This window comes from Pogoniulus pusillus, chromosome 26, assembly GCF_015220805.1.
Source record: "Pogoniulus pusillus isolate bPogPus1 chromosome 26, bPogPus1.pri, whole genome shotgun sequence".
NCBI classification, from domain to species: domain Eukaryota; kingdom Metazoa; phylum Chordata; class Aves; order Piciformes; family Lybiidae; genus Pogoniulus; species Pogoniulus pusillus.
This window is the reverse complement of record NC_087289.1, coordinates 7,769,327-7,793,333: the sequence shown is the minus strand read 5'-3', so window position 1 is coordinate 7,793,333 and position 24,007 is coordinate 7,769,327. Positions and strand designations below refer to the sequence as shown.

Sequence of the window (24,007 nt, the reverse complement as noted above, 5' to 3'; positions counted from 1 at the left end):
CCAGACCATGGCACTAAGTGCCTCATCCAGGCTTTTCTGAAACACCTCCAGGGACCGTGACTCCACCACCTCCCTGGGCAGCCCATTCCAATGCCAATCACTCTCTCTGTCTTGAACTTCCTCCTAACATCCAGCCTAGACCTCCCCTGGCACAACTTGAGACTGTGTCCCCTTGTTCTGTTGCTGGTTGCCTGGGAGAAAAGACCAACCCCCACCTGGCTACAGCCTCCCTTCAGGTAGTTACAGACAGCAATGAGGTCACCCCTGAGCTTTCTCTTCTCCAGGATAAACACCCCCAGCTCCCTCAGCCTCTCCTCATAGGCTACTTCCACTATTTCATTTTGAAAAGCTGTCCAGAAACTTCCTCAGCCCCCCATATCTTCAACTATATAGGCTAAAGTTGTTAATGGTCAGTCTATACCTACTTGTGAGTCTTTTTGCCAGTCATGCTTTCAGCCTTCTTTAGTGCTCAATTGATTGTTATCGCAGCTGTGTGCCATGGCACTTAGTGCCATGGTTTACTTAATTAGAAAGGTTAGGTGACAGGTTGGACTCGATGATCCTAGAGGTCTCTTCCAACCTAGTTAATTCTGATTCTGTGTTTCCAAAGACAACAATCCTAATCCTTTAGTGTTTGATCCTTTGCCCTCATTTAACTAAGCAAAACCTTTTCTGCTCTTTCCAATCAAGGACCCAGAATATCTCCATTTCTTGCTTACTATCCTTTTAGCATCATGAAGCTTGCTCTTCCTCCTGCATGGCCCATCTGTTTTAATGGGTGGTGCAACTTGACTTAGAGCATCTGCCTGACTATGAAATTAGGTAGCAGTTTCACTATGGGTGTTGCAAAACAAAACAAAACAAATAATCACCTTTTGAAGTCTTGTGAAAGGAGTTGTAAGTACCAAAGAAAGATGTAAGTAGAAGAGAGAAAGAAATCACTCTTAAGGACTTCAAGTAATATAATGTAGTAGTTACTTCCACTTTACATTAAGTGAAAATTAAACTTATAATAGATTAATCCTCATCTGAGGATGTGCTACTAACTGTTCTGGCCAACAACCTAATAATGACTCTCTTCTACCCTCGTTTTCACCAAGGTATAGTGATCTCCCCAATATTAATCTGCAAAGAACCCTGTCACTTGAGCTACTATCACGTGCATGCTTCCAGAAAAACAAATTTTATCAGGCAATTTCAGATGCAGATTGCATGGGCTCAAGCCAGTTCTTGTTATCATTATTGACCAGAGCTGTCCCGTTTCACACGTGGGAACTCAGACACCTCACACAGCTCTGAAATTAGTTGTTGGGTTTTTATCTTGGTTTATTCCTGAGACCAGCATAGTTTGGTTTTCCTTTTTCTTTTCCAACTGCAAGCTCTTTTTTCAGCAATTCACATTGAGAGACTGTCTTAGAAGCTGAAAAAATACACCTCAGGCTATTCAGACTTAGGGCAATCAAAATTTTGGGTATAGAATTTTTGTAGCTCAACTGTCTGTTTCCTATTAACAGGTTTCATTACTTATCCTGGGAAGCTGGGAGTGCTCTTTGCTAATAGGAAAAGGGGCACACATCAGTTTGCAAGGGCCAAGCTATGTGTGGCCTAGGTACCATTGACAATCTGTGGGTCATTTTGAAAGATTTAAATTATACAAGGTACCTTCCAACATTCCTGAGGAATAAAGGTTAGGCAAGAATGAGAATATTCATGCACACAGCATGGGCAAAGTGTAGATCAAACAAATGCTTTTCTTCTAAACACTATCTCATAGCCAAAGAAAGATAGGAGTTGCTGAGTGGGAAAAAGCATGGTGTTTGCTGGAACAAGCAGAGCCTACTGCTGTTTTGGGTTTTTCTTACACTTTATTTGTGTCTCGTTTGCCTTCATACTTTATCACAATCACTCAAGGCTCTACTCTCCCAAGAGATGTAACTTTGGCTCCACCTGTGACCTTCAGTTCTTCCCCTACAAAACCCTCCCAGCTCATCTCCGTACACTCAACAGCACAAACACAGAGTATCAATGGTCAGACTTGCATACCATCTATCACCCGGAATTCGTGAGGGTTAGCCCGCGTCATGCAAACAAAGCTGATAAGGTTGAGCCCCTTCAGTCCTTCCGTTGAGGCACATTTCTGTCTCCTTACACTGTGACCAGCTTTCTCAAAACTTAGAGGTTTGTTATTGCCTGAAATCTTTATCCCTCTGGCAGACAGGGCAAAAAAATCTGCAGTGGGAGATGATCACAGGAAAACTAAAAATGAAAACATCTGATAAGTAAAATGCCATCGTGTACTCCTCTTCATTTGGGGCTAACATCTAACAGGAAAACAAAGAACATGTGAAGAGTTACTGATCTTGAAAGCTATTGCCAAAAAAAATAGGCGTTTGGCAAAGGCACAGCCCTTTCATCAAGCTCTGCATGACTAAGCTTATGTGAGCACTGAGCTCATCGCAATACAGGTCTGGTTGTGTGGTGAGGGTCACTATCAAACAGCAAAGTCATTTTACAATTTGCATTATTTTTTCGTCTACGTGAAAAAGAGCGCAACTTGCAGCCAGCCAGCCTGCCCGCTGCACGTCAGGGCCCCCGGTACCCCCCGCGGAGGCCGAGCCCCGGAGGAGGGGGACCAAGCGCAGGAGGCGCCCCCCAGGCCAGGCCCCAGCAGCGGCAGGGACAAAGAGCCGAGCACAGGGAACGCGATGAAAGCAGGGAGCAGGAGTGGATGACGGACACCATCTTGCTTGCGGCGGGCGGAGAGCCAGGCCTCCTGCGGCGGCTCGGTAGCGGAAGGTGTCCCCTAAGGCGCGGCCTTTTGGGTTTAGTTTTTAAAACAACCAAACGCCGCATTTTCCCTGCAGCGCTGACTGCGGCCGCCAGCGCCAGCGCCGCCGCTCCCTCCGTTACTCCGCGGCACCCGCTCCCGCGGGGCCAGACCGGGGCTGCCGGGCCACCTGCGCCTCCAGGCGGGAGCACGGGTACCGCAGACCCCCCTCGGGCCAGACCGGGGCTGCCGGGCCACCTGCGCCTCCAGGCGGGAGCACGGGTAACGCAGACCCCTCTCGGGCCAGACCGGGGCTGCCGGGCCGCCTGCGCCTCCAGGCGGGAGCACGGGTACCGCAGACCCCCCTCGGGCCAGACCGGGGCTGCCGGGCCACCTGCGCCTCCAGGCGGGAGCACGGGTGCCGCAGACCCCCCTCGGGCCAGACCGGGGCTGCCGGGCCGCCTGCGCCTCCAGGCGGGAGCACGGGTGCCGCAGACCCCCCTCGGGCCAGACCGGGGCTGCCGGGCCACCTGCGCCTCCAGGAGGCAGGACGGGTGCCGCAGACCCCCCTCGGGCCAGACCGGGGCTGCCGGGCCACCTGCGCCTCCAGGAGGCAGGACGGGTGCCGCAGACCCCCCTCGGGCCAGACCGGGGCTGCCGGGCCACCTGCGCCTCCAGGAGGCAGGACGGGTGCCGCAGACCCCCCTCGGGCCGCCGACGCCAGCGGGCCGCGCCGCAGCCGGACCGCTCCCACTCCCGCGGGCCGCGGCCGGGAGACGGCAGCGGCTGCCAGCCCTTCACACAGGCAAAGCGGAGGCAGCAGGCTGCGATCGCCTCCGCGCCCACGGCGTGGGCAGAGCCAGGGCAGGCGAAGGAGGGGCGGGGCGGGGCAGCGGCGGCGGCGCGGGGGGCAGGGGGAGGGGAGCCGCCAGCGCTCCCCCCCGTGGTGACAGTTTCTAGAAGCACGTCCCGGCGTCCTTTGCGCGCTCAACATGGAGGAGCTGACGGTGGAAGTGCGCGGCTCTAACGGGGCCTTCTACAAGGTACCGGCGCGGGGAGCGTGTGGCGGCGGAGCCGTCGTGGTGGGGGCAGCGCGGAAGGGGGCCGCCCGGCGGCTTCCGCGCTTGTTCGGAGCTGGGTGGGCGCTGGGGGCCGTGGGGGGAAGCCCCTCCGCCGGGCCGCGGAGGAGGGGAAGGTGAGGGGGGAAGGGCGTTGAGGGAAGGTGTCTGGGTGTGGTGGAGGCGGTGGTGGAGGGGGGGCTGCAGTGGGGAGGGGGTCGGGGGTCGGGGGATGGCTAGCGGGGAGGGGCTCGGGGGTGAATGGCTGCTGGGCAGGAGGTCGTGGGGCGGCGGGGATGGAGCGGGGCGGCAGTGGCTGAGGTAGCAGTGGCTGGGGAAGGTGGTGACGAGCCGGGTTGCTCTCAAGGGAGGTTAGTGTGTCGGGAAGGGAGAGCGCTGGCAGGGCCGGGGGGAGCAGATGCACAGTACGGGCATTTCCTTGGGCTTCATTTTGGAAAGGGCGGGTGGGCGTGGGGAGGATATTTTTGGAAGAAGTAGGGCCTTTGGGTGGGATGGGGTGAACCGAGCTGAAAAGAATGATTTTTAAATATTTCAAATAATTCTTTAAAGATTTCGAGTTTATTTGTGTCATCAGAAAGCTTTCTTCACCATCAGCCTTCCTGGAATGGCAGGATGTTACAGGATCAATGCAAAATACTCTCAGCTGTTGCCTGTCAGTCATTTTCCTCTAAGCCTGGCTTCAGATGTTTAAGAATCCCAGCACTTTTTATGGCAAGAGCCTTCTGTCGTCCTTTCCAGGAGGGCTGATTCCAGCCAGTATTGTCTGCACACAGCATAGCTATGTTCTAGGATTATTTAATAATCTCAGAATTATCTGTAGCTATTGTGCCTAACCACATGCAGTGCAGTACTGCACATGCAACATTACACGGGGGGGTGTGGAGCTCTCCTTCCCCCTTGAATTTCTTCTGTGCAGCTGTGAGATTGGCTTGGAAGTCGTGTGGTAATTGTATGATATGTAAAGGCAGTTGGTGTTTAAAGGCCCATAACCAAGTTACTTCAGGACTAGTTCTTTTCAGCTAGCTGGCTATTGAAAGAGACTAATAGGACATGCTCTTATAAGGAAAGAATGTAATGGTGTAAGCTATATCCCCTTGCTAGGTAAGCCTCTTAAATTATTTACCAAAATTATTAAACAAATTTTGGAACTGAGAGGCCTTTTTAGTTGAACTTGAAATGCCACAGAAACATCAGAATCATCTGTAGTTAGAATGGCATACTCTTAAATATTATTTTTCCTTTTCTCATGCCCATTAGGAAGCCTAGAATTTGGAGATGTTCTCCTTAGCTTTCTATTTCCTGTCTTGTGATCTCTGACACCTTTTTAAACCATAATAGTTATTCCTTCTGCTCAAGAGCGTTATAAGACTAATGGGAGTATTAAGAGATGTACTGAATTCTTGGACTGAAGAATTTATTTCAAGAAGCTTGATTTCAAATCTGCAGCAATGACATCTCCTAAGTCAGATAGAATTGTCAGGCTTGGATTAGTGTCATCATATGTTTTAGACCTGTCAACAATGGCTAACAAAAGTAGAAGTTTTACTTTTAAATGGCTTTAATGGCTTTCAGATCAAGGAAATCAGGATTAAGTTCATTGATGGCATCTTCATGGTGGATGAAATCAGGTTAGAGTGATTGGACCCATAGTGGGTGAAGTCCCAGCTCAGAATAATTCACTGTTAATGAAGAAGGGCAAAAACCTTCACAGAACTCCTTCTCCCCCAAAAAGAACCCAAACTGAAACACAATTTCAAAAGATTATTCTTGTGATCTAAATGCAATGAAATATGTGTGTCAGTGACTCCATTTTGTGAGTCTTATCATTGAGGTAGGCCAAGGTTATGCATGTGTTTTGGAACTAAATAATGCTACTGGTAAATTAAAGTTTCTGAAGCAAAGGAGAGAGGCAGATCAGTGTGATTTAGGAAGTATTTTACACACTGATAGTATAAATATTAGCATTGCTAAGATGAGAGTAGGATTGGCTTGTCTCAGCCCCTTGTCGCTGTGTAAAAGGTGGGGGAAATTTTCTGATGTGTAGGGTGGGATGAAATTTGAGGTTTGGCCTCTGAATAGTCTGAATTGAGATTCATTATCACAGTGTACCTTCTGGTAAATGAAATGAGAAGAATCCTGCTATGCCAGCAGAGATAAAAACCAAAATAATTACCTGAACAATTAGGTGAGTGGAGTTTTTGGTAGTTATTAGGGACAGGGCCATGGTCCACTATATTCTTTATAGATTCTCTTGTTTCTGTAATAATTGTCCTTCATTTTAGTAAAATTCATTTTTAGCAATAAGTATTTATACACATAGTATGATTCCTATAAATTAGTAAGGAAAATGGTATTCTTTATTAAAGTACATGAAAAGTCAAAGTACCTTACATGATATATCAGTCCGTGAACAGTAACTGTGCTTACAGTAGACAGCCCAGAATAACTTCTTTATGCTCTGACCTGTAAAAAAAATACTATGTTTAAAATTTACTTTTGGTTATTAATCTCCAAACTTTATTTTTGCCTTTTTTTGTCCTTAAGTAATACAAGGTGGAGAATAGGGAAGCGTTTACCTTTATTTTATCCCAGATTCTTAACCAATATACAGCAGAGCCAGTTTTTAGCTACTCCTCACAGTTCAGAAGTCTTGCCATATATTATAGTATGGAGCACCCTTTGTCTTTTGAGAACGGATGTCTCTGATGGGGCTCCAAGTGATCATGGTCTTCTGAAAAAGGGTGAGGTTTATGTTGTGGAACAGGGAGGAGAATGGACATGATCGAGGAACCCTACTAGTTAAGGGTATGCATGTATTAGGTGTGGCAAGGACTTCCTGAGAGCAGGACTGTTTTTGCTTTCTAAGTAAGTGCTAGGTTGCAGGTTTTTCTGTTTGGGACATTTGAGTAGACTTCGTTTTGCATACAAAGTGTCGTAAAATATCTGTAATTTTTGGCATCTTAAGTGGGTTGAAGACAGTGAAAGTCAGATTCTCCCAGCCTCATCCTGGCCTGACTGCAGTGTTTTTAGGAAGATGATTCTCAGTGTCGTTAAGATTCACAGATGATTGAGCCTTGCAGACTGTGAGAGGTCATCTGGTCCACAGCCCTAGTCAAATAGGGCTGTATAAAGCCAGTTGCCCAGCGCCATGTTGAGTTGCCTTTTGAATGTCTCTGAGGATGGAAACTCCACAGCCTCTCTGGACAACCTATGCTCAATGCTCTGACACCCTACAGTAAAAACAAAAATAAATAAATAGCTTCCTTACATACAGAAACTGCCATGTTTCAGCTTGTGCCCCTTGCCTCTGGTCCTGCCAGTTGTGAAGGGTGTCTGTGCAAAAGAAGGCAAGAGCAAGGTGAAAGCTGCTGTTTTATCCAGTATGTCCATCAGCCTGCTTGTGCCCTCTTGTATTCAAATCAGCGCCCTGGTTCTGCACATTAGTCATGAGTTCACATCTCAGCTTACAGAAAATAGGTTGGGCCTTACAATAAAATGAGCCCAAGGTACATAAATTGAACACCAGACAACTTCCTCATCTTGAATCCTTTGGTGGCATATGAGTAACTGTGAAAAAGCCATTGTGTTCTTCCTCTTTGAGACTTAGAGGTGCTGAAAAACTGTCTCTTGTGTTTTGTGCCCTTGCACTCTTTCTCTCTAGAGTAGATGTTTACATCATGCAAAGATATGAAGTAGATGAAAATGTAAACTAGAATGAAACTCAGACTTCTCTTTTGACCTGCTTTTCATCTGGTAATGGGACTAACCCAAGTGCCGATTAGCAGGAGTGGGCATAGGCCTGGAGGTAGAGGCTAGTTAAAATATTGCCAAGGGAAAAAGTGATCAGAAAGTAGTACACAGCATTTCTCCACGTGTTAAGTATCAAAGCATGATGAGTGATTTTGTGTGAGGCAAAATTTATGTATCCCTTAAAAATATAGTGACATTTTAATTTGTTTTAACATGTTTAATTAATAGCTTTGAAAGCAGCTCGCTCTTGCTTCTGAATGCTTTTTTTTTTTTAGCTTGATGGTTACTAAAATAGGAAATGGTCATTAGGAGTGTGGCCTACACAGCTGTTCATACCCACTTACTGTACCAGGAAACATGGTGACTGGAATGACTTTTGTTTAAAGATCTCAGCTGTCTTGTAGTGGTCAGCATTTCTCTAGCCCTAATGGGTGAGAAATTTCAGACATTCTCAACGTTCAAGAGATAGTAAAGTTGTGTAGGCTGTGGCAAGAAGTGTCTGTAGTCATTGCTGTTGTGCCGTTTGCTTGACCCTTTTATGATGATAAAAGGGTGATGCCACAGGCAGTAATTATTGATTGCTGATGCACATAATCATCAGAGGGTTCATGTCTTTCAGAAATGTTGCCCTTTGGGAATATGAGTATGAAGAAAGTAGTGTAAGTCATGTGAGTCTTTTAGACTTCAATGAATAAGCCTAAACCAAGAGATTCAGTGCTAATGTTCTTGCATAACTGTCATAAGGACTCTTGAATTTACATATAACTAGGATTGTGAAAGAAAATGATGAGTAATGTCACAGACGAGGCTGCAGCTGATAAAACTGATGTTACAGTTTAGGATCTCATTCTTGCCTGATGCCTGTTTGTAATGTGTGTGTTTTGCAGCAAGCTAGATCTGCTTGCTTTCATCTGCTTCTTGTATAAGTCACTTCTAATGAAAGTAATACTTCATGAAGTTCAGGGTTTTTTTTTTGGTCCAGTAGTTTGATTACTTATAGGTTTCTGTGTTTGCTTTATTTTCCTTTATATATTTTTTTTTTTAGGGGATCAGCGTGGACCACATGCCTTAGTAATAATTATTTCATTTATTTATTGCATGAAGTTTGCTCTGAATGTTAGTTAAAAATGTTAATGGTTCTTGCTTCTGTAAGGGAGTGAAAGGATTGGTAATTGGATATAGGCTTCTTGACCTTTACGTGACTGGTTCAGAAGCAGTCCATGGTACCATATGCCATAATATTTACTGTTTGAAATTTGTTCAGTGGTAAGGTGATCTGAGTATAGTTTTTAGTGTGCAGGTATGTGTGGCTAACAGTGAATATCCCTGGAAGGAGTGTTTGTAGCTAAACTATGGCACCTCATTTTTAGATTGGACCAGTCTAACAGAGTCAAATAAGAAAGCAGGATGAAGAGGGAACTTAAATTTCATCTGCCTGTTACACAGATTTTGTGACTTTGCCTGTGATTTGACTTAAAAAAAAAAAGTAGCATGTGTGTATATATACAGAGACATACAGTTCACTGTAAGGGCACATCAGTAAGTCTTGATCCGTTTATGTTATCAGCAGATCCTAATCCTAAATCCATGAGCAAAACCCAGGTAAAAGGGAAAGAGTGTGTGTGTGTGTTATGAGATGAAGAAGACTCAGCTGTAGTAATTCTGATGGCAAATGATGCACTCATAGCTTTTTGTCCTTTTGGTCATACTTAGCATGGGCTTGCTCTGTGTTAGATAGGCTAGATCTCTGATCACAAGTGTAGACTAGAGTCCTAGTGATATTACCCCCAGTTCACAGGTGCTAGTGCTAGGAGCCTGGCCTCTGCCAAATGAGTGGCAGAGACAGGTCTGAACCAAAGTGCCTGGGGAGCCAGCAGGACATTAATAGCCTGTAGTACAGTAAGTCTTCTGCCTGCCTCGTAAGCTGCAGCAAGCAGGGCATACATGGGCTTCCAGAGGTCCAGCTGACGGTGTAAACTGAATGACTGACACTAATATCTGGACAGTCCAAATCTGAGGTCTGGCAAGATGAAATCACATCAGTTTTTCCTCCCTTCCTGCCCTCCACAGTAACAGATGACTGTTATTTGTAAGCATACTTGCTTACAATACAGTTCATTACTGTATGTTTTCTATTCCATCACATCTATTGATTGTGTGCTTGGTGGTCTCTTGTTTAGCTCTGTCTCATCACCTCTGTTTGGAAAAGGGATGCATGCAGTGTCATGTAAGGAACATTTCACACTTAGGTATGTGCACTACCTATCTTAGTCCACACTGCTAAATTAAATTTCAGTAATGGAATACCTTGTTCATTTGAGCAAAAGTGAAGGTGGTGCATCATTACTCAATAGAAAATGTTTTTGATCTGGTATCAGCCATGACTAGGGCAAGCTTAGAGTACAAATCTATTTATAATACAGGTTACTTCACTGTTAAAGAACTACTTCATAATTCTTAGTTGAAAACCAGGATATTTACTGTTCTGTGTTCATCACACCCTTTCTGAAGAAATCCTTGTGAGTTTGCAGGATTTTTTACAACTTTTAACATAAAGGCACTGTGATGTATTGCAAAATATCTTAATATCACAGGTTTTTGTAAACCCTTATTTTTAAAAAAGCAGCAATCTGTAGGCTCTTGGAATACTCAGTGACAGCAGATCTCATCCTGACATGTATGAAATCCATTTCTCAGGTTTTATCTTGGAGTTGTGATAGCTGATAAAGTCTATGGTAAAGGTCATAGTTGTAGGTAGGAAAGTAACATTCAGGAATTTCTACTTTCAGCAAATGTTTCGATGATACTTTTAGCATGTTTCTTGACAGTAATTGAATAATTTCTTGTAGAACTGTATTAAAAACTTGCATTGAATTCTAATTATTTCTAGTTATATCACAAATGAACCATACAATACCTCATAGGTTCCTGTGCTTCACTTAACTGTAAATGTGATTTCATCCCCACAGCTGTAGAAATAGGAAGATTGAGATTTCTGATTTCAGCTCCTTCACCATTACTCTTGTGTTTGTGCAATCAGACTCTGATGAGACATTTTTCAGACCTCACAACAGTATAATCATCTGAAAAACTACACCATTTTACTTAATGTTTTATCTATGTCCATTTGTGACCTGAAGTGCATACCTGATTTTTTTTTTAATTTGATTTTGAGTCTTTCTCATATACAAATACCATGGATAAAGCAGTTTGAAAATGCTCTTGGGATAATTTCAAGCAAGTTTCTGCACATGTCTGCTAGCCATGAGTCTGCATTACATTCTCGTAAGGGGAGTGTGCACAATTTGAACTGAAAGACTTCCTTGTGTGAAGGAGATCCTGAAACCCTCATGGTGTTGTAAAATGCACAGACTCTTTGTTGGAATTTGCACTTTTGATTTTATTATAAGTGTTCAGTGTTCCTGTTTATGCAGCTGACGTTTGTGCAGTGTCAGCTGTTAGTCTGCTGCTAGTCCTATCTCTACATTATTGTTCCACTTCAGCTTTCTTACTTTTCAGCAGGATGTTGGCTTGAAAATGAGTTGTGAATCTTAAACCTATAAACCACAGAAAGCTCAACTTTACCTAGAAATGGACTGCTAATTGTTTGAAATCCTAGAATGTCAATGCAGTTGGGATTCCTTTTCTTTACTTCTTTTGCCTCTAATGAAGCCTGCATCTAGTCAGTGGATTCAGGGTTTTCTAAACTTGGCAAAACAGAGTTCTGAATGCTTTTCAGGTGTGCCATGGTACCTGATTTTGAATCTGTTGATCCTGAAGTTCTGTTGTTTAACAAAGATAACTGAATTCGGGTCTGTAGAATCATTTCTTTACCTAATTTAGTCTGACCTCAGGAATGAAATATATATATTCTACCCCCTAGCTGAGTACTGTGAAAGCTCAACTACGACTTAAAGCAGCATAATGAGGTGAAGGCTGATTTTGAATTACAGTCTCTTGGAATGCAGATAAGTGGCTATCCATAGTAGAGAGTTAAATCTCTTTCTCTGAATACTGCTTTTTCTTCATAAGTTGTCATTCAGCATATGTTGGATTGCATGAACTTGAGGTGCAGTCGTGTGATCTGACTATTTAGTCTCTGGATAGTTTGACTGAATTGTAGTAGAACTCCTGCACTTCAGGCGTGTCAGTTCATCCCTGTACTGGGGCATGTTTAAAGGAACACTGGTAGTAGAAGTACAGCTCTGTCTCTATTGTTAGCTAACAAATACTTCAGGCACTAAAATTCTGCATGCTATTTTTGTCTCTAAGCAGATGTGACTTTAGTATTCCTCTTCAGATCACCTGTCCAGAAAACTTCCTTGGCATGGAAGGTTCCTTATTACAGATGTATTTGTTACCTGCTTCAGTTGCTTGCCTTTCCAAGGAGGAGATTTGCTTTCCTTCCCTTGCAGTGGCAGGCTGGCTTTTGAAAGAGTTTATTTCATTAGGTGATTTCTGGTGACCTGCTTTATGCAGGGTTACCTGTATGTGAACCAGTCTTGTCTGCTGCTGCCAGATGGTTTTGGATGAAGTTTAGGAATCAGAATAGCAGGTTTTGAGTATATGTCTTCATTGCACTGCCCTAGTAGGAGTTTGGATAAAAGGAGATGTGTTTATGTAGTCCCTTGCAACCAGCTGTCAGTGTAGACTCCTTTGCTGTCCCTCATTATGTTCAGGGATCTCCTGTGTCAAAATTTATCTTCCCTGAGCTGACACATAATACCTCTGTGGGCTGGTTGCTCCTTGCACAGTTGATAGATTCTTCATCCTCCTCAGCTGGTGGTTTCTTAAGTGTGTATAATCCATTCAGCAGATTTCCTGGAACTTCTCTTTAACATGCAACTGCTTACACCTTTAACACTGCAAGTTCTTCTTGACCTTCTCTGCTTGGGCAGATATCAGACAGGAGTAGTTTGAGAAGTATTTCTTGTCCGTTTTATCTGCTTCTTTAAAATGCAATATACCTGCCTTCCTTAAGAGATAGATGTGGGGCTTTATTTCTGCTTGGATACTTGAATACAACTGTATCTATGAAGTTGTTCTTTTAGGGTTTTGGTATGATTAGTTGCCCTAAAGAAGCCCTTCATTTTTCAAAAGAAAGGGAAGCGGCCTTTACACTTCAGTCCTGAAATCACAACAGCGTGTCACAAAAACCACCTGAAATAGTCTATTCTCTCTCCTTTTTACTATTTTTTTCCCTGTGAGATCCTAGAAGTATTTGGCTTCATACAGTCCCTATTTTGATACTTGAAAGATGATACTGTAAGTAGTTCAATGGCAGCTTGTATTGCCAAGTTTTATCCAAACTTGCTCTCATCATGTTCTATGAGGTGGTTGTCTGGGATTCAGTTGTGTTTTGAGAACACCTATAAAGTAAATAGTGCTATGTGTGGCCATTTGACATCATATTGTGAGTTAAATTAATTGTCCTTGGTCTATATCTCTGTCCTTTTGTTCCTGTAAAAGAGTTGTACACGCCTGTAGATAGAATAATCAACTTTGATAGAGGTTTCTCAGTTGCAAATGTGCTGGTTTGGTTCGAGCAGTCATTTGAAACACATCCTTGTGCAGTGTATTTCTTAGAATAGCCACCTATGAATATCAGCACCCTCATGTGAACAGTGGGATCGTGTCTTGGAACTCTCCTAAACTGACACTGTAGCAGTGGTGGTGGCTTGTTGTTACAGGCTGCCTTGAAGTTGGTGCCTTGTTTTGATTTCATTTGCATTCTTCTAACAAATGTTTGTGTTTTAGGGATTTATCAAAGATGTTCATGAGGACTCACTCACAGTTGTATTTGAAAACAAGTAAGTACTTCATTTCCTGAAAAAGGGGAAATCATTCCAGTATTAGCCTGTTATTTCAGTTTAGTGATTATAGTGGTTTTAGTTGGGTTTGACGTTAAGACAGAGCAGATGTCATTAGGAAAGTAGGTATATAGTTCTAGCAGTACAGACTCATTGTACTGTTCAGTCTCCATGAACCACCACCTTCCATAGCTGTATCAGAATTCAGCTTATCGATTACACAGTTGTTTTACAGTTTTGTTATCTTTAGTGATGCCCATAGATGTGACAGCCAAATTTAATTAAAACAGTAATCAGTGATAGAGGCCTGATGAAGTAGAAAAATATGGAAAATACCAAAGTAATTCTAGTAAATAAATTATTATCTAATTTGGGAAAAAACCATTAGTGTTTTCAGCCAACAAGAAAGAGATGGACTTGTCCTGATTGATTTTTTTTCTTTTTTAACTAGTAAGGAAATAAATACACATATCCAGCCTGACTAAATTTTAGTGGAAAAGAGTACAAATCTGAAGGGAGACTTATCCACAAGACCCACTGTATTTAATATATAAACACAGCAGTGCTACTGGGGACTTGTAGTAGCACGTTGCAGATAATCCACAGGATCGTAAAGTACAGAAGAATGCTCCTTGTTCAGCATTCATACTGTTAACACCATGGATTACCTGGGAGATTCCAGGACTAATTTACGATACTCTGGGAGTTACATCCTCGTCCTTGTTTCCCTACAAGTTGGTAGGTGGAGAGCTTAAAAATGTGTCAGCTTTTGATCTGAAAATTATTACTCAACTCTGCCAGCACCAACATGTAGATCATTCTTGGAGCCTTTCCTCAAGGAAAAATTGCTGGGTAATACGAGGGAGCGTGAAAGTGTGTTTATAAACAGTCTTTTATAGCCCTGGATATGTAATCCTAGATAGATAGATATCTACATACATACACATGTAAAAATTAATCTTAGAGGGGATTCATTCTGTGGTCTGAGGTGATACAGCAAATCTGTAGTTTCTTATTCAGCATCTGTATTACTTTTCTTGAAGGTAGGAGACTCTGCTTTCATGGCATATACTTTGATGACAGAAATGAAGCAAGCTGAAGGAGATCTCGCCTGTGGTTCCCAGCAGGGGTCTAATTGTTGGCAAACACAGTTCTGGTATTTAGCATCCGTATACTCCATGTGTTTTACAGAAAGTCTGGCAGCAGTAGCCGTGTTCCAGAAAGAATGGCCTAAGGCATATGTTGAGTATTCTGTAAACCAAAAATAGGTCTTACCAGGAAGTGTATATACAGTTCTAGACAAATTAGTTGGTGATATAAATGTGATAAATTACTACCTTCTTTACCAAGTTAAATTAAACAATACTTTGGTAGAACCATAGCTGACAAGAGCACCTTGTCCCAAGTGCATCATTGAGTTGTGATAGTGATGAGCACTAATGAAGTTAGAACATTACTCCCCTAAAATTGCTCTATGTTGTCAGTTTGCATTTTCTGCTAGTGTTAACCAGTCTTCATTTACAGCTATGGTAAGGTTCCCAGAACTGGTGTATTAGCACAGACTACTACTGAGGATTTTGTGGCCATAGCAATACTTAATCTCTGGAGAGATGTCCTTTATTTTTTTTTTGAGACATTTTCTTGGAGGTGAAGAATGAACAGAGAATTTTTTATTACTCTGTAAGACAAAAAACTGAATGTGGAAGTGCAATGTCACATCAGCCTCTTCGAGTTTGAAGCAGCCATATTGAATGAAAGACTTACTCATTATCAGAAGCAGGCACCTACCTCCCTTTTTTGTAATTTGTGCCAGGTATTTGGGGTAGTCCTTCTGGCTGTTAGGCATCAGTTTTGTCAGATCATCTTAGTAGGAAATTGGTAGTCAGTTAGATGATTTCTTAAAACATATTGTTTCATATTTCACCAATGAGATGCATCAGTTTTGGCCTTCTTGCCATCAAAACTTTCATTCCTTGTATTCTCAGAACTGAGCCTTCTGTCCACTTTCCCAGAGGTATATTAGACAATACCTAAACACAGTCTTTGTAATTGTCTTGTTTTCAGAAGTTTCACCATGAAGTGTATAATAATGGCTAGAGTGAAGATGTGGATACTTTGTGTCTTTATTAAGTGAGGTACTGGAGCTGAAGCTGTTGCCTCAGAGAAAACAAAAATCTTACCGAAAGTTACAGGAGTGCCCTTTGCTCCTAACTCTGAAACTTGTTCTACTCACTTAAGCAGCTCTCTCTGCATGTTATTATAAGTCAGCAAAACAAATTATTTGCAGTAATCCTTATTTTTACAAGTTGATTCTGGATCCTGTCTGTACTTGAAGGTAGGCATAAATGATGTGCATAGGAATGCTTTGACAGGTATCCTCAAAATTGCTCAGATACTCTAAGTTAATTGGGGGAGGGGGCATGGGTTGCTGTTCTTTTCAACCTGTGTAGAGTCTTCAATTTGGTTTCTGATGGAAAGAATGAGAAGCAGCTGATGGCTTTCTGTGACATTCACAGTGTAGAAGAAAAAGGAATTTGAGGAGAGCACAGAGGATGTGAAATGCTCCAGTGGTCTCAGTAAAATGTGTCTAAAATATATTCTTCTACAACTAAAATTCTTTGTAGAGCCAGCTATGGTAAAATAAATAGCCTTTCTGTACAAGAAGATAAAATTCTAGTTTTACATGCATAGTGATAATTGATAAGCAAATACAGAGGTATGCGTTGAACAGAATCTGTTTGTTGGGCTTGTTAGGGAGTGTTAATAAGTTTGTAGGTAGAAATGTTTTGTTAATAGAGTTAGATTTTCCTGAAGCACTCAAAACATTGATGGTAACAACTGAAATGTTAAGTGTGAGGTGAGAAACGAATAATCCCGTGGTGGACTGCAAAGATAAGCTTGTATCTATAAAGGCTTTATAACTTGAACCACAGAAATTTGAGTACTTCATCTGATGATTCATTTCATTGTGTTTTTAGGAAAGCCATTAAGTGAACCTGATAAAAGTAAGATTCTCAGTTAATTCCTCTCAGATCCTATTTTTGTCTTGACAGGATTATTTTGTTGCTTTGCTTATAAGGTTTGCTTTCTAGCTGAAGAAACAGACTTGGTTAGTTAAAACTTGCTCCTTATATACTTAAACTAAAAAAGTAACAGGAAAATTCTAGAAATAATGTGTGATGTCTCTTCAACTTCCAGTTGGCAACCAGAGCGCCAGGTACCCTTTAATGAAGTCAGATTACCACCACCACCTGATATCAAGAAAGAAATTGGTGAAGGAGATGAAGTGGAGGTGTGTATATCCTAATGAACTTTCCTCATCTATAACTGATTGTATGTTCAAGGCAGTGATGATTGCAAGCGCATGACCAAAGTGAAGATGTAAAATGGAGCTTGTCTCTAGTAATGGATGTATTAGGCTTTCCATGAAACCCTGACTTTTCAGTTTTCTCAGAGAACTCCCAATGAAACTTTCTCAAAATGTAAATTGTAAAATAGCTGAGAATGTTTCAGAGTTAGTCAAGAGTGGGTAGTTTTCATTCTTGATCTGAAATGTAACTATTGGAAGCCTTTTGGTATGAAGAGGTAATAGAGCTCTTCCAATAAGAAGGATTTTAATTCAGATGAAATACATGGTACAATCTGGTAGGAAATTGTGTGAATTACAGTGTTTTACAGAGAAACACTATTAATTAGAAATGGTGTATTAAATCAGGAAATTAAAAGGTACATGTTCTGTTCCCAACTCATTGCAGTGTTTCTAATACAGTAATTACTTCTACTTTTCACCTTTTTGTCCTTAAAATCAGTGAGTTTCTTTAGGATACATGTAAAGTTTTTAGCTAGTAATCTAAGAAACAAAGTAGTATGGATGCTGGGGGTTTGTATTACTTTATTTGAAATATATGCTGTTTGCTGCATTTTTTTAGAGGTTAAATGTGGAAATTTTTGTTCTATTGCAAAATCTGTTCTTTAGTCTGTGTGCATATGACTTTGACCTGCCAGAAGTGTCTAAGGAGTAAAATTCATCAGTATCCACTATGTCTAATCTTGCATTAACTTGGTAACCATAGTGAAATATGGGATATAGTCACATGTTGAATTGGTTCACTTCAGTAGTCCTAGGTGTATCAAGTAAGCCAGAGGTGATGCAAATATCTTAACTGGGGAGTCTCTTCTGTGTGAACTTAGTGAGGAATTGTCCCTGACTAAGCATTAAGCCAAGGTTTTGTCTTCCTGTAGAAATTATTATTGCATTATTGGTAACAAAGAATCATCAGGAGAGGAAATCTGTTTGCAATCCTTGTAGTACAAAATAACACTAATTTGTTCAAGAAGCATGTGCCTGCATGGTTTTTATACCAAAGTGACTTTCATGTAGCATACTGTTCCATTTTAGTGAAAATTAGAAAAGGTGGGATGGGTGTTCTTTGTTACACCTGCAGGCAAATGAATTGGATCTCCAAGTGCTGTCAGTGTTTCTTAACCACTTTCACTTTCAGGTTTATTCTAGAGCAAATGACCAAGAACCTTGTGGCTGGTGGCTGGCTAAAGTTCGAATGATGAAGGGAGAGGTAAATTATTTCAAAAGCTACTGATTTAATGTTGTTAAATAAAGCAAACCTGAAAAGTCTTTGTGATGACAGAGCTATGGCTAAAGTGCTACCAATACAAAACAACAATAAAATAGAGTTCTAAGTTGAGATCACGTTGGAATGACCCATGCTGCATTACACAGCTGAGGATCATGTTTTTGTGTCTGAGCAAGTCACCTCCTTTCATAGTTACTTGCTTAGAGGAGTGTATGCACACACAAGGACAGGACTTCTAATAAACCTGCTTTGTGTATTGAACTTGGTGCTAAAAATTCAGTAAAGCAGCATGATTCATTTACCCTCTGGTTAAAGGTGATGTTTAAACTCCACAAATTAAGCTAAGCATGCTGTAGCTATTCATATGTGTTCCTTGGGTTCTCTTTTGTGTACCTCTCCAAAGTGCAGTGGAAAGATGGTTGGTTTACTTTTTTACTTATGCCAACTTTTGTGTTTTACTGTTGACTCCTGAGAGTTACAGGTGCAAAAGGATTTGTAGATTCAGACACTTAAGTGTATGTAGCTATGTCAGCATTTGGTGCAGTTTCATTAAAGCTTTATTTTGTGAAATGACCGCAAGAAAATTTAGCTTTGAAACTATTCTACTGTATATTCCAAAGGAAAGAGGGTTGAGAATAGAATTGTCCAATATCTGATACTGTTTAAAAAGCTCTTAACAAAAACTGCTGTTGAGCTCAGTGATAGCAAAGTAGTAGACAGTTAACAAAGAGGAGTCTTTATCTTAATCCTTATGGATGAACAGTTTAATAAGAAAAAAAAGATGACAAACTGATAGAAATAATGTCACAGAAATTTGGAATTTTACTCTGTTACCTTGCTGTGCTGCTTAAAACACAAGTCATAAAAGACAAAAAATAATTCTGAATTCATATCCAGTTTCATTAATTTTGGAGGTTTTAGTATTTTTATTCAGAAAAAAAAGGTTTTTTTCATCCTGGTATCTTTATACAGCGTTGTCAAGTATAGTTATTTTATGGAATTGTCCCTCCCAAAAAAACTCATAGTTCAGCTTTAACTATTGGCCAGTCTTTAACATGGTTTCATATTCATTTTTTTCCCCAAATAACTAAAATTCACAGACCCCCTATGTGTCTAATGATAGTTTTGTGATTGTTCTGATTCTGTTCAGAACTGTCTTTAACTATAGGAGTTGAATTTTTTTTTTTAAACATACGGTGTTAGTTCTGTTTAATTGTCTATTTAATAATTATTTTTCATTATTAAACTTCTGTGATATGTTCCAAAGCAGCTTTATTTGATTAGGAGGATACCTTGTTAATGAAATTGGAAAACAACATGTAGAAAAATGTATCACAAACTTAGTGCTTTACTGTTTCCTGATACTTGAGAAAATTGTGTGTTGGCAAAAACAGGTGCTAATTTTGAGGCGGAGGAGAAGAAAGTGCACTCCTAAGTAGCATCCAAGTAGAAGGGGAGGATAGGAGGAGGCTGTGTCCCTAACAGAAAGCCCAGCTTCAGGAATACTGTGCACAAAAGCTTCTTTATACTTGCATGTGTTGGGTGGATTATTGATAGTGTAGGAGGAGATTATTAGTAACTTAAATCTTCTTAGTAGTTCTGTATTCCTAAATATGGGGTAATGTGTATCCAAAAGATTGGATTTAATTTTTTCTTTTCATTTTGCTTTTGCTCTTACATGATTCGTAGGTAGTTTGCCTTTTGCAGTTTTTAAACTACTGCAGAGAAGATAATTCTGTGAAGAATGAGTTGTGTTTTCTTCTCTGTTAGATATTTTTTAGAGAATTAGAGATCCAATAAACATTGTGAACTTTGAAAGTTGGACTGAAGTAGGTATTTGAAGAGGGATGATCATGAGAAAGATCAACCAAAGATGTGGGGTACTGAAATGATATTGATGTGGTACCAGGACTTAACTGAGGTGTCAGATGGGTACTTCTGGGCTGATCTGTGTAGAACTGTAGCATTATACCAACTCAGATTTATCTTTTAGTCTGTATATTCATGTGTTGGACTTCTTGGTGATGATGGTACTGTTGCTATGCCTTTGTTCCTTACTGAAGCTACCATTTAAAAAATAATTCTTCCATAGTTTTATGTCATTGAATATGCTGCTTGTGATGCCACTTACAATGAAATTGTCACTTATGAGCGACTCCGGCCTGTGAATCAAAACAAGACTGTCAAAAAGAACACCTTTTTCAAGTGCACAGTAGATGTTCCTGAAGATCTGAGAGACGCGTGAGTAGCTCTGCACACTCTCAAGGCATTTACTGTATTTGAAGGGGAAAACCCCACTTGGCTGAGATTTTAAAGGCAAATTTACAGGTCCATGGGTGGCTTGTGGGTGACTGCTGCAGTAGCTTGTTTAGGAACTGCTGACTGGAGTGAGGACCAAAAAAACAAGTTTTTGATATGGGAGCTTCAGCTCTTGGTTTAGCTTTGTACAGATCATGCATTCACATCAGGCTCTCGGTACTGAGACTTGCCAAATAACCATCATGGACATAACAGGCCACACAGAAACAAGCTCTAGAACCGTGTTAAGGAGAATTGGAATTTTCCAGTTTTTGAGCAGTCCTTTTGATAAACTACTCTGAAATGTCCTTATCATGATAGAAGATGTTCTGTTTTGATGCAGCTTATTGAAATAGCAATCATTTTGTCTCCTTAGGTGTGCTAATGAAAATGCACATAAAGATTTCAAGAAAGCTGTGGGAGCATGTCGCATTTTTTATCATGCTGAAACTGCTCAACTAATAATACTGGTAACTTACTCTTTTTGTAAACACTGCATGAGTGATCAGTATGTTATTTGTGGGAAGTACATAGCCAGCTTGTGTATTTGTGTGGAAAGTGGTTTAACTTGTCAAACTCTGCAAATTGTGAGAGATTTAATTAATATAAGTAGATGCATTTAAATCTACTCCGGGGTTAGACCTTTGGAGGGGCCGTAGGTACTGCACTGCATATAGCTTTAATTTAGGAACAGCTTTCAGTCTCATTGATTTTTGTCATCCATAACTGAGTGCTGTTTCACTGATCTGTGCAGATTTCCTCAAAGCTAGCTCCAGCATACACTGCTTGAGCAGTAGATTTCCCTCCAGTACTGTGTTACAGACTGCCTGTTGACCTAAGCTGGGTTTCCACGTGAAGAATTGCACCAGTTCACCGTAGCCATTGTTCACTTTGATGCCTCTGTGATAGTTTTCTCTATTACATTGACTTTTCCCAGCATTAGTTTTTCTTCACAGTTCTGTTTACTTAGTATTATACATTTGATCCTCACTCTCCAGAACTGCTTTCCTTATTTCCTTAGTTCTGCTGTTTAGACAGTGAGTGGCAAAGATGTCTATAGTGGACTAATACTTAATTTATTTGGAGAACATAGAATCATAGAGTCAACCAGGTTGGAAGAGACCTCCAAGATCATCCAGTCCAACCTATCACCCTGCCCTATCCAATCAACTAGACCATGGCACTAAGTGCCTCATCCAGTCTTTTCTTGAAGACCTCCAGGGATGGTGCCTCCACCACTTCCCTGGGCAACCCATTCCAATGGGAAATCACTCTCTCTGTGAAGAACTTCTTCCTAATGTCCAGCCTATACCTACCCTGGCACAACTTGAGACTGTGTAGTGAAAGAGTTACTTTGTATATCCTGCAACAAAATCTTTAATATAAAATGTGTTGTAAGAGGCAACAGAAAATTGTTAGCATGCAGAGCTGGTGCTGAATTTCTCATGTTTTGTTTCAGGAAGAATAATGGACAGTTACATTCTGGAAATTTAGATCATGTGTTTTACTCAGTTGTGATTTATATTTTAAATGTGGATTTGCTTTAAAAATTAAACTTAATGTTCTTTCTCTTCTGTAGTCTGCCAGCGAAGCAACAGTGAAGAGGGTGAATATACTGAGTGACATGCATCTGCGCAGCATTCGTACTAAGCTTATGCTTATGTCGAGAAATGAGGAAGCTACAAAACACTTAGAGGTAAGCCATGTACTTCTTGCTGCCTGAAGCTGAGCACATCACTGTACATGACATTGTGTGCATGTGGATGAGTCTTATTTTGTTTTCCCTTCAGTGCACAAAACAGCTTGCTGCAGCATTTCATGAGGAATTTGTAGTCAGAGAAGATTTAATGGGACTTGCTATAGGAACACATGGTAGCAACATACAACAAGCCAGAAAGGTCCCAGGAGTTACTGCCATTGAACTTGAAGAGGATACTGGTACTTTCAGAATCTATGGAGAGGTAAGGGGCAAACTTCATATGAATTTGATTAGTGTTTCACTCTACCTGCTTTCAGAGTGGCGAGAGCTGTACCCAGAACTAAGAACTGGAAATAGCTGAGTAGTTGCCTGAGTCTCTGTGTGCATGTTCACACCAGAGCAGTTTGTACCACATTATTTGAATGTGATCTCCCTAAGATATGTTTTGTCTTAACCCTCCATGTGCTGATGCACAAATTCTCTGTTAATAGCACTCTACATTTTGGTCAACCCAAGAGAAATAACATTTGCTGCTCTTGTTTGTTTTATTTTTCCTCCAGGCTGTATATTCTGTTCTTGTTGGTTCTCCCCCTCCCTTCTTTCATGTGTGTTTTGTTGTGTCGTGTCTGTTCCTCTGACTTCTAACTTCCCTTACTGCACCTTTGAAGGTCCTTTCCAACCTAGACCATTCTATGACCTGGCCAAACATATTAAATCCTATATCTGCTGCTTCTAATCTTTTTGGCAATTTAATGCTGCCTTTGGCAAGATAATACTAGTTTGTTCAAAGTTAGTTCCACTTGTGTGACTCTCAACCTGATGTATTTTAAATCTTGTAAGTAGTTCATTTTGGGACAAAACCAAAATCCACTCAGGTGGCAGAAGAGTAGTGACAAAGTTACCACTGTCACCAGGGACCTGTCAGAAGGTTTCTTGTGGTATGTTTTTTTTTTTATCACGTGTTACTGACTTTACAGGTGTCACTAACACCTGAGTCTCTGGTGTTAAGGCATTTACAAACCCTTGGCCATCTGCTGCTTCAGGAATCAGTGGTCTTAAATTATGCTCTTTGTGTGTCAGGAGTAGAACCTGGTTGTGATCCAAGCATCAGATGAAGTTGATGCTGCTGAGAGGAGGAGAATCTTCTGTACTCTTCAGAATCTCTGAGGTTTTGTCCTTTTTCTTTTGTTTTGGAAACTGGGTTTTTGCAGGGTGGCAACAGATTGTTCTCTGATCCAGTACAACCAGTTAATCACATCTTGCAATTCACGAAGAAGACTTGGACAAGTTTAAACACAGTAGAATGTGTAGTGTATTCCAGTTTCTGTCTCTTTAATGCCAGTGGTGTGATGCTGAAATGTGTAGAAAGGCTGTGACTGTCGCCAGCCTCTTACAGTAGTGCACTGCAATGATGACAAATGCCAGATGTCTTTAGACACATTCAGCCTTGTCTTTCCTGGAAGTGATAACTGCTCCTAAAAAAGCCGGACAACCTAAACATTCCACATGGTGAGGAGTTTGGCATCTAGGTATTCTTATCTACTCTTTTTGCCTCTTTGCAACCAAAATTGGCAAGCAGCCAGGCCCTAATGGCTGAATGCACAGGCAGCCAATTTTGGGCTGTGATGTGTATGGGAATACAGTGTGCCTGATGTGGTGGTCAGGGTCAGAGGATCTCCCGCAGATAATGTTTTGCATAAAGATGAACGTCCAGTGTTGCTCAGGCTGGAATCTCTGAGGGGAGGAACAGTAAGATAGTTTAAAGAGCGTTGGAAAGCCATATGATCAGATGGAAGCTAAACTGTGTGGAATGCTCTTTGTGCTTTCTTCTCGTCTGGTCAAAACCACTTTAATTCCAGGACCCTTCTGCCTGAACCTTTTTTTGTTATACCTGTTATGGAGACCATAGTAAACTTCAGAGTTGGACAGTGAGTAGCTATCCCTGCTTTTGAAATCTTGTGCCACTCCTGGAGGAAGAGCCTTATCAGAAACAGGAAAGCTTTCCGTAGTCC

The 24,007-nt window shown here is 41.3% G+C and overlaps 1 protein-coding gene across 2 annotated transcripts in view; it reads left to right on the top strand.

Annotated features, from left to right (window-relative positions):
* The first annotated feature begins 3,709 nt into the window (after positions 1-3,709).
* The window catches only part of FXR1 (FMR1 autosomal homolog 1), a 35,839-nt gene continuing 15,541 nt past the window's right edge, over positions 3,710-24,007 (top strand). For both annotated transcript variants that reach the window (XM_064165577.1, XM_064165576.1), the window contains exons 1-8: positions 3,710-3,810; positions 13,354-13,406; positions 16,605-16,698; positions 17,909-17,980; positions 20,091-20,239; positions 20,673-20,766; positions 21,876-21,992; positions 22,087-22,257. In XM_064165577.1, coding sequence (XP_064021647.1) covers positions 3,760-3,810; positions 13,354-13,406; positions 16,605-16,698; positions 17,909-17,980; positions 20,091-20,239; positions 20,673-20,766; positions 21,876-21,992; positions 22,087-22,257 — 801 coding nt within the window. In that variant the 5' untranslated portion in view covers positions 3,710-3,759. The remainder of the gene's footprint in view (positions 3,811-13,353; positions 13,407-16,604; positions 16,699-17,908; positions 17,981-20,090; positions 20,240-20,672; positions 20,767-21,875; positions 21,993-22,086; positions 22,258-24,007) is intronic.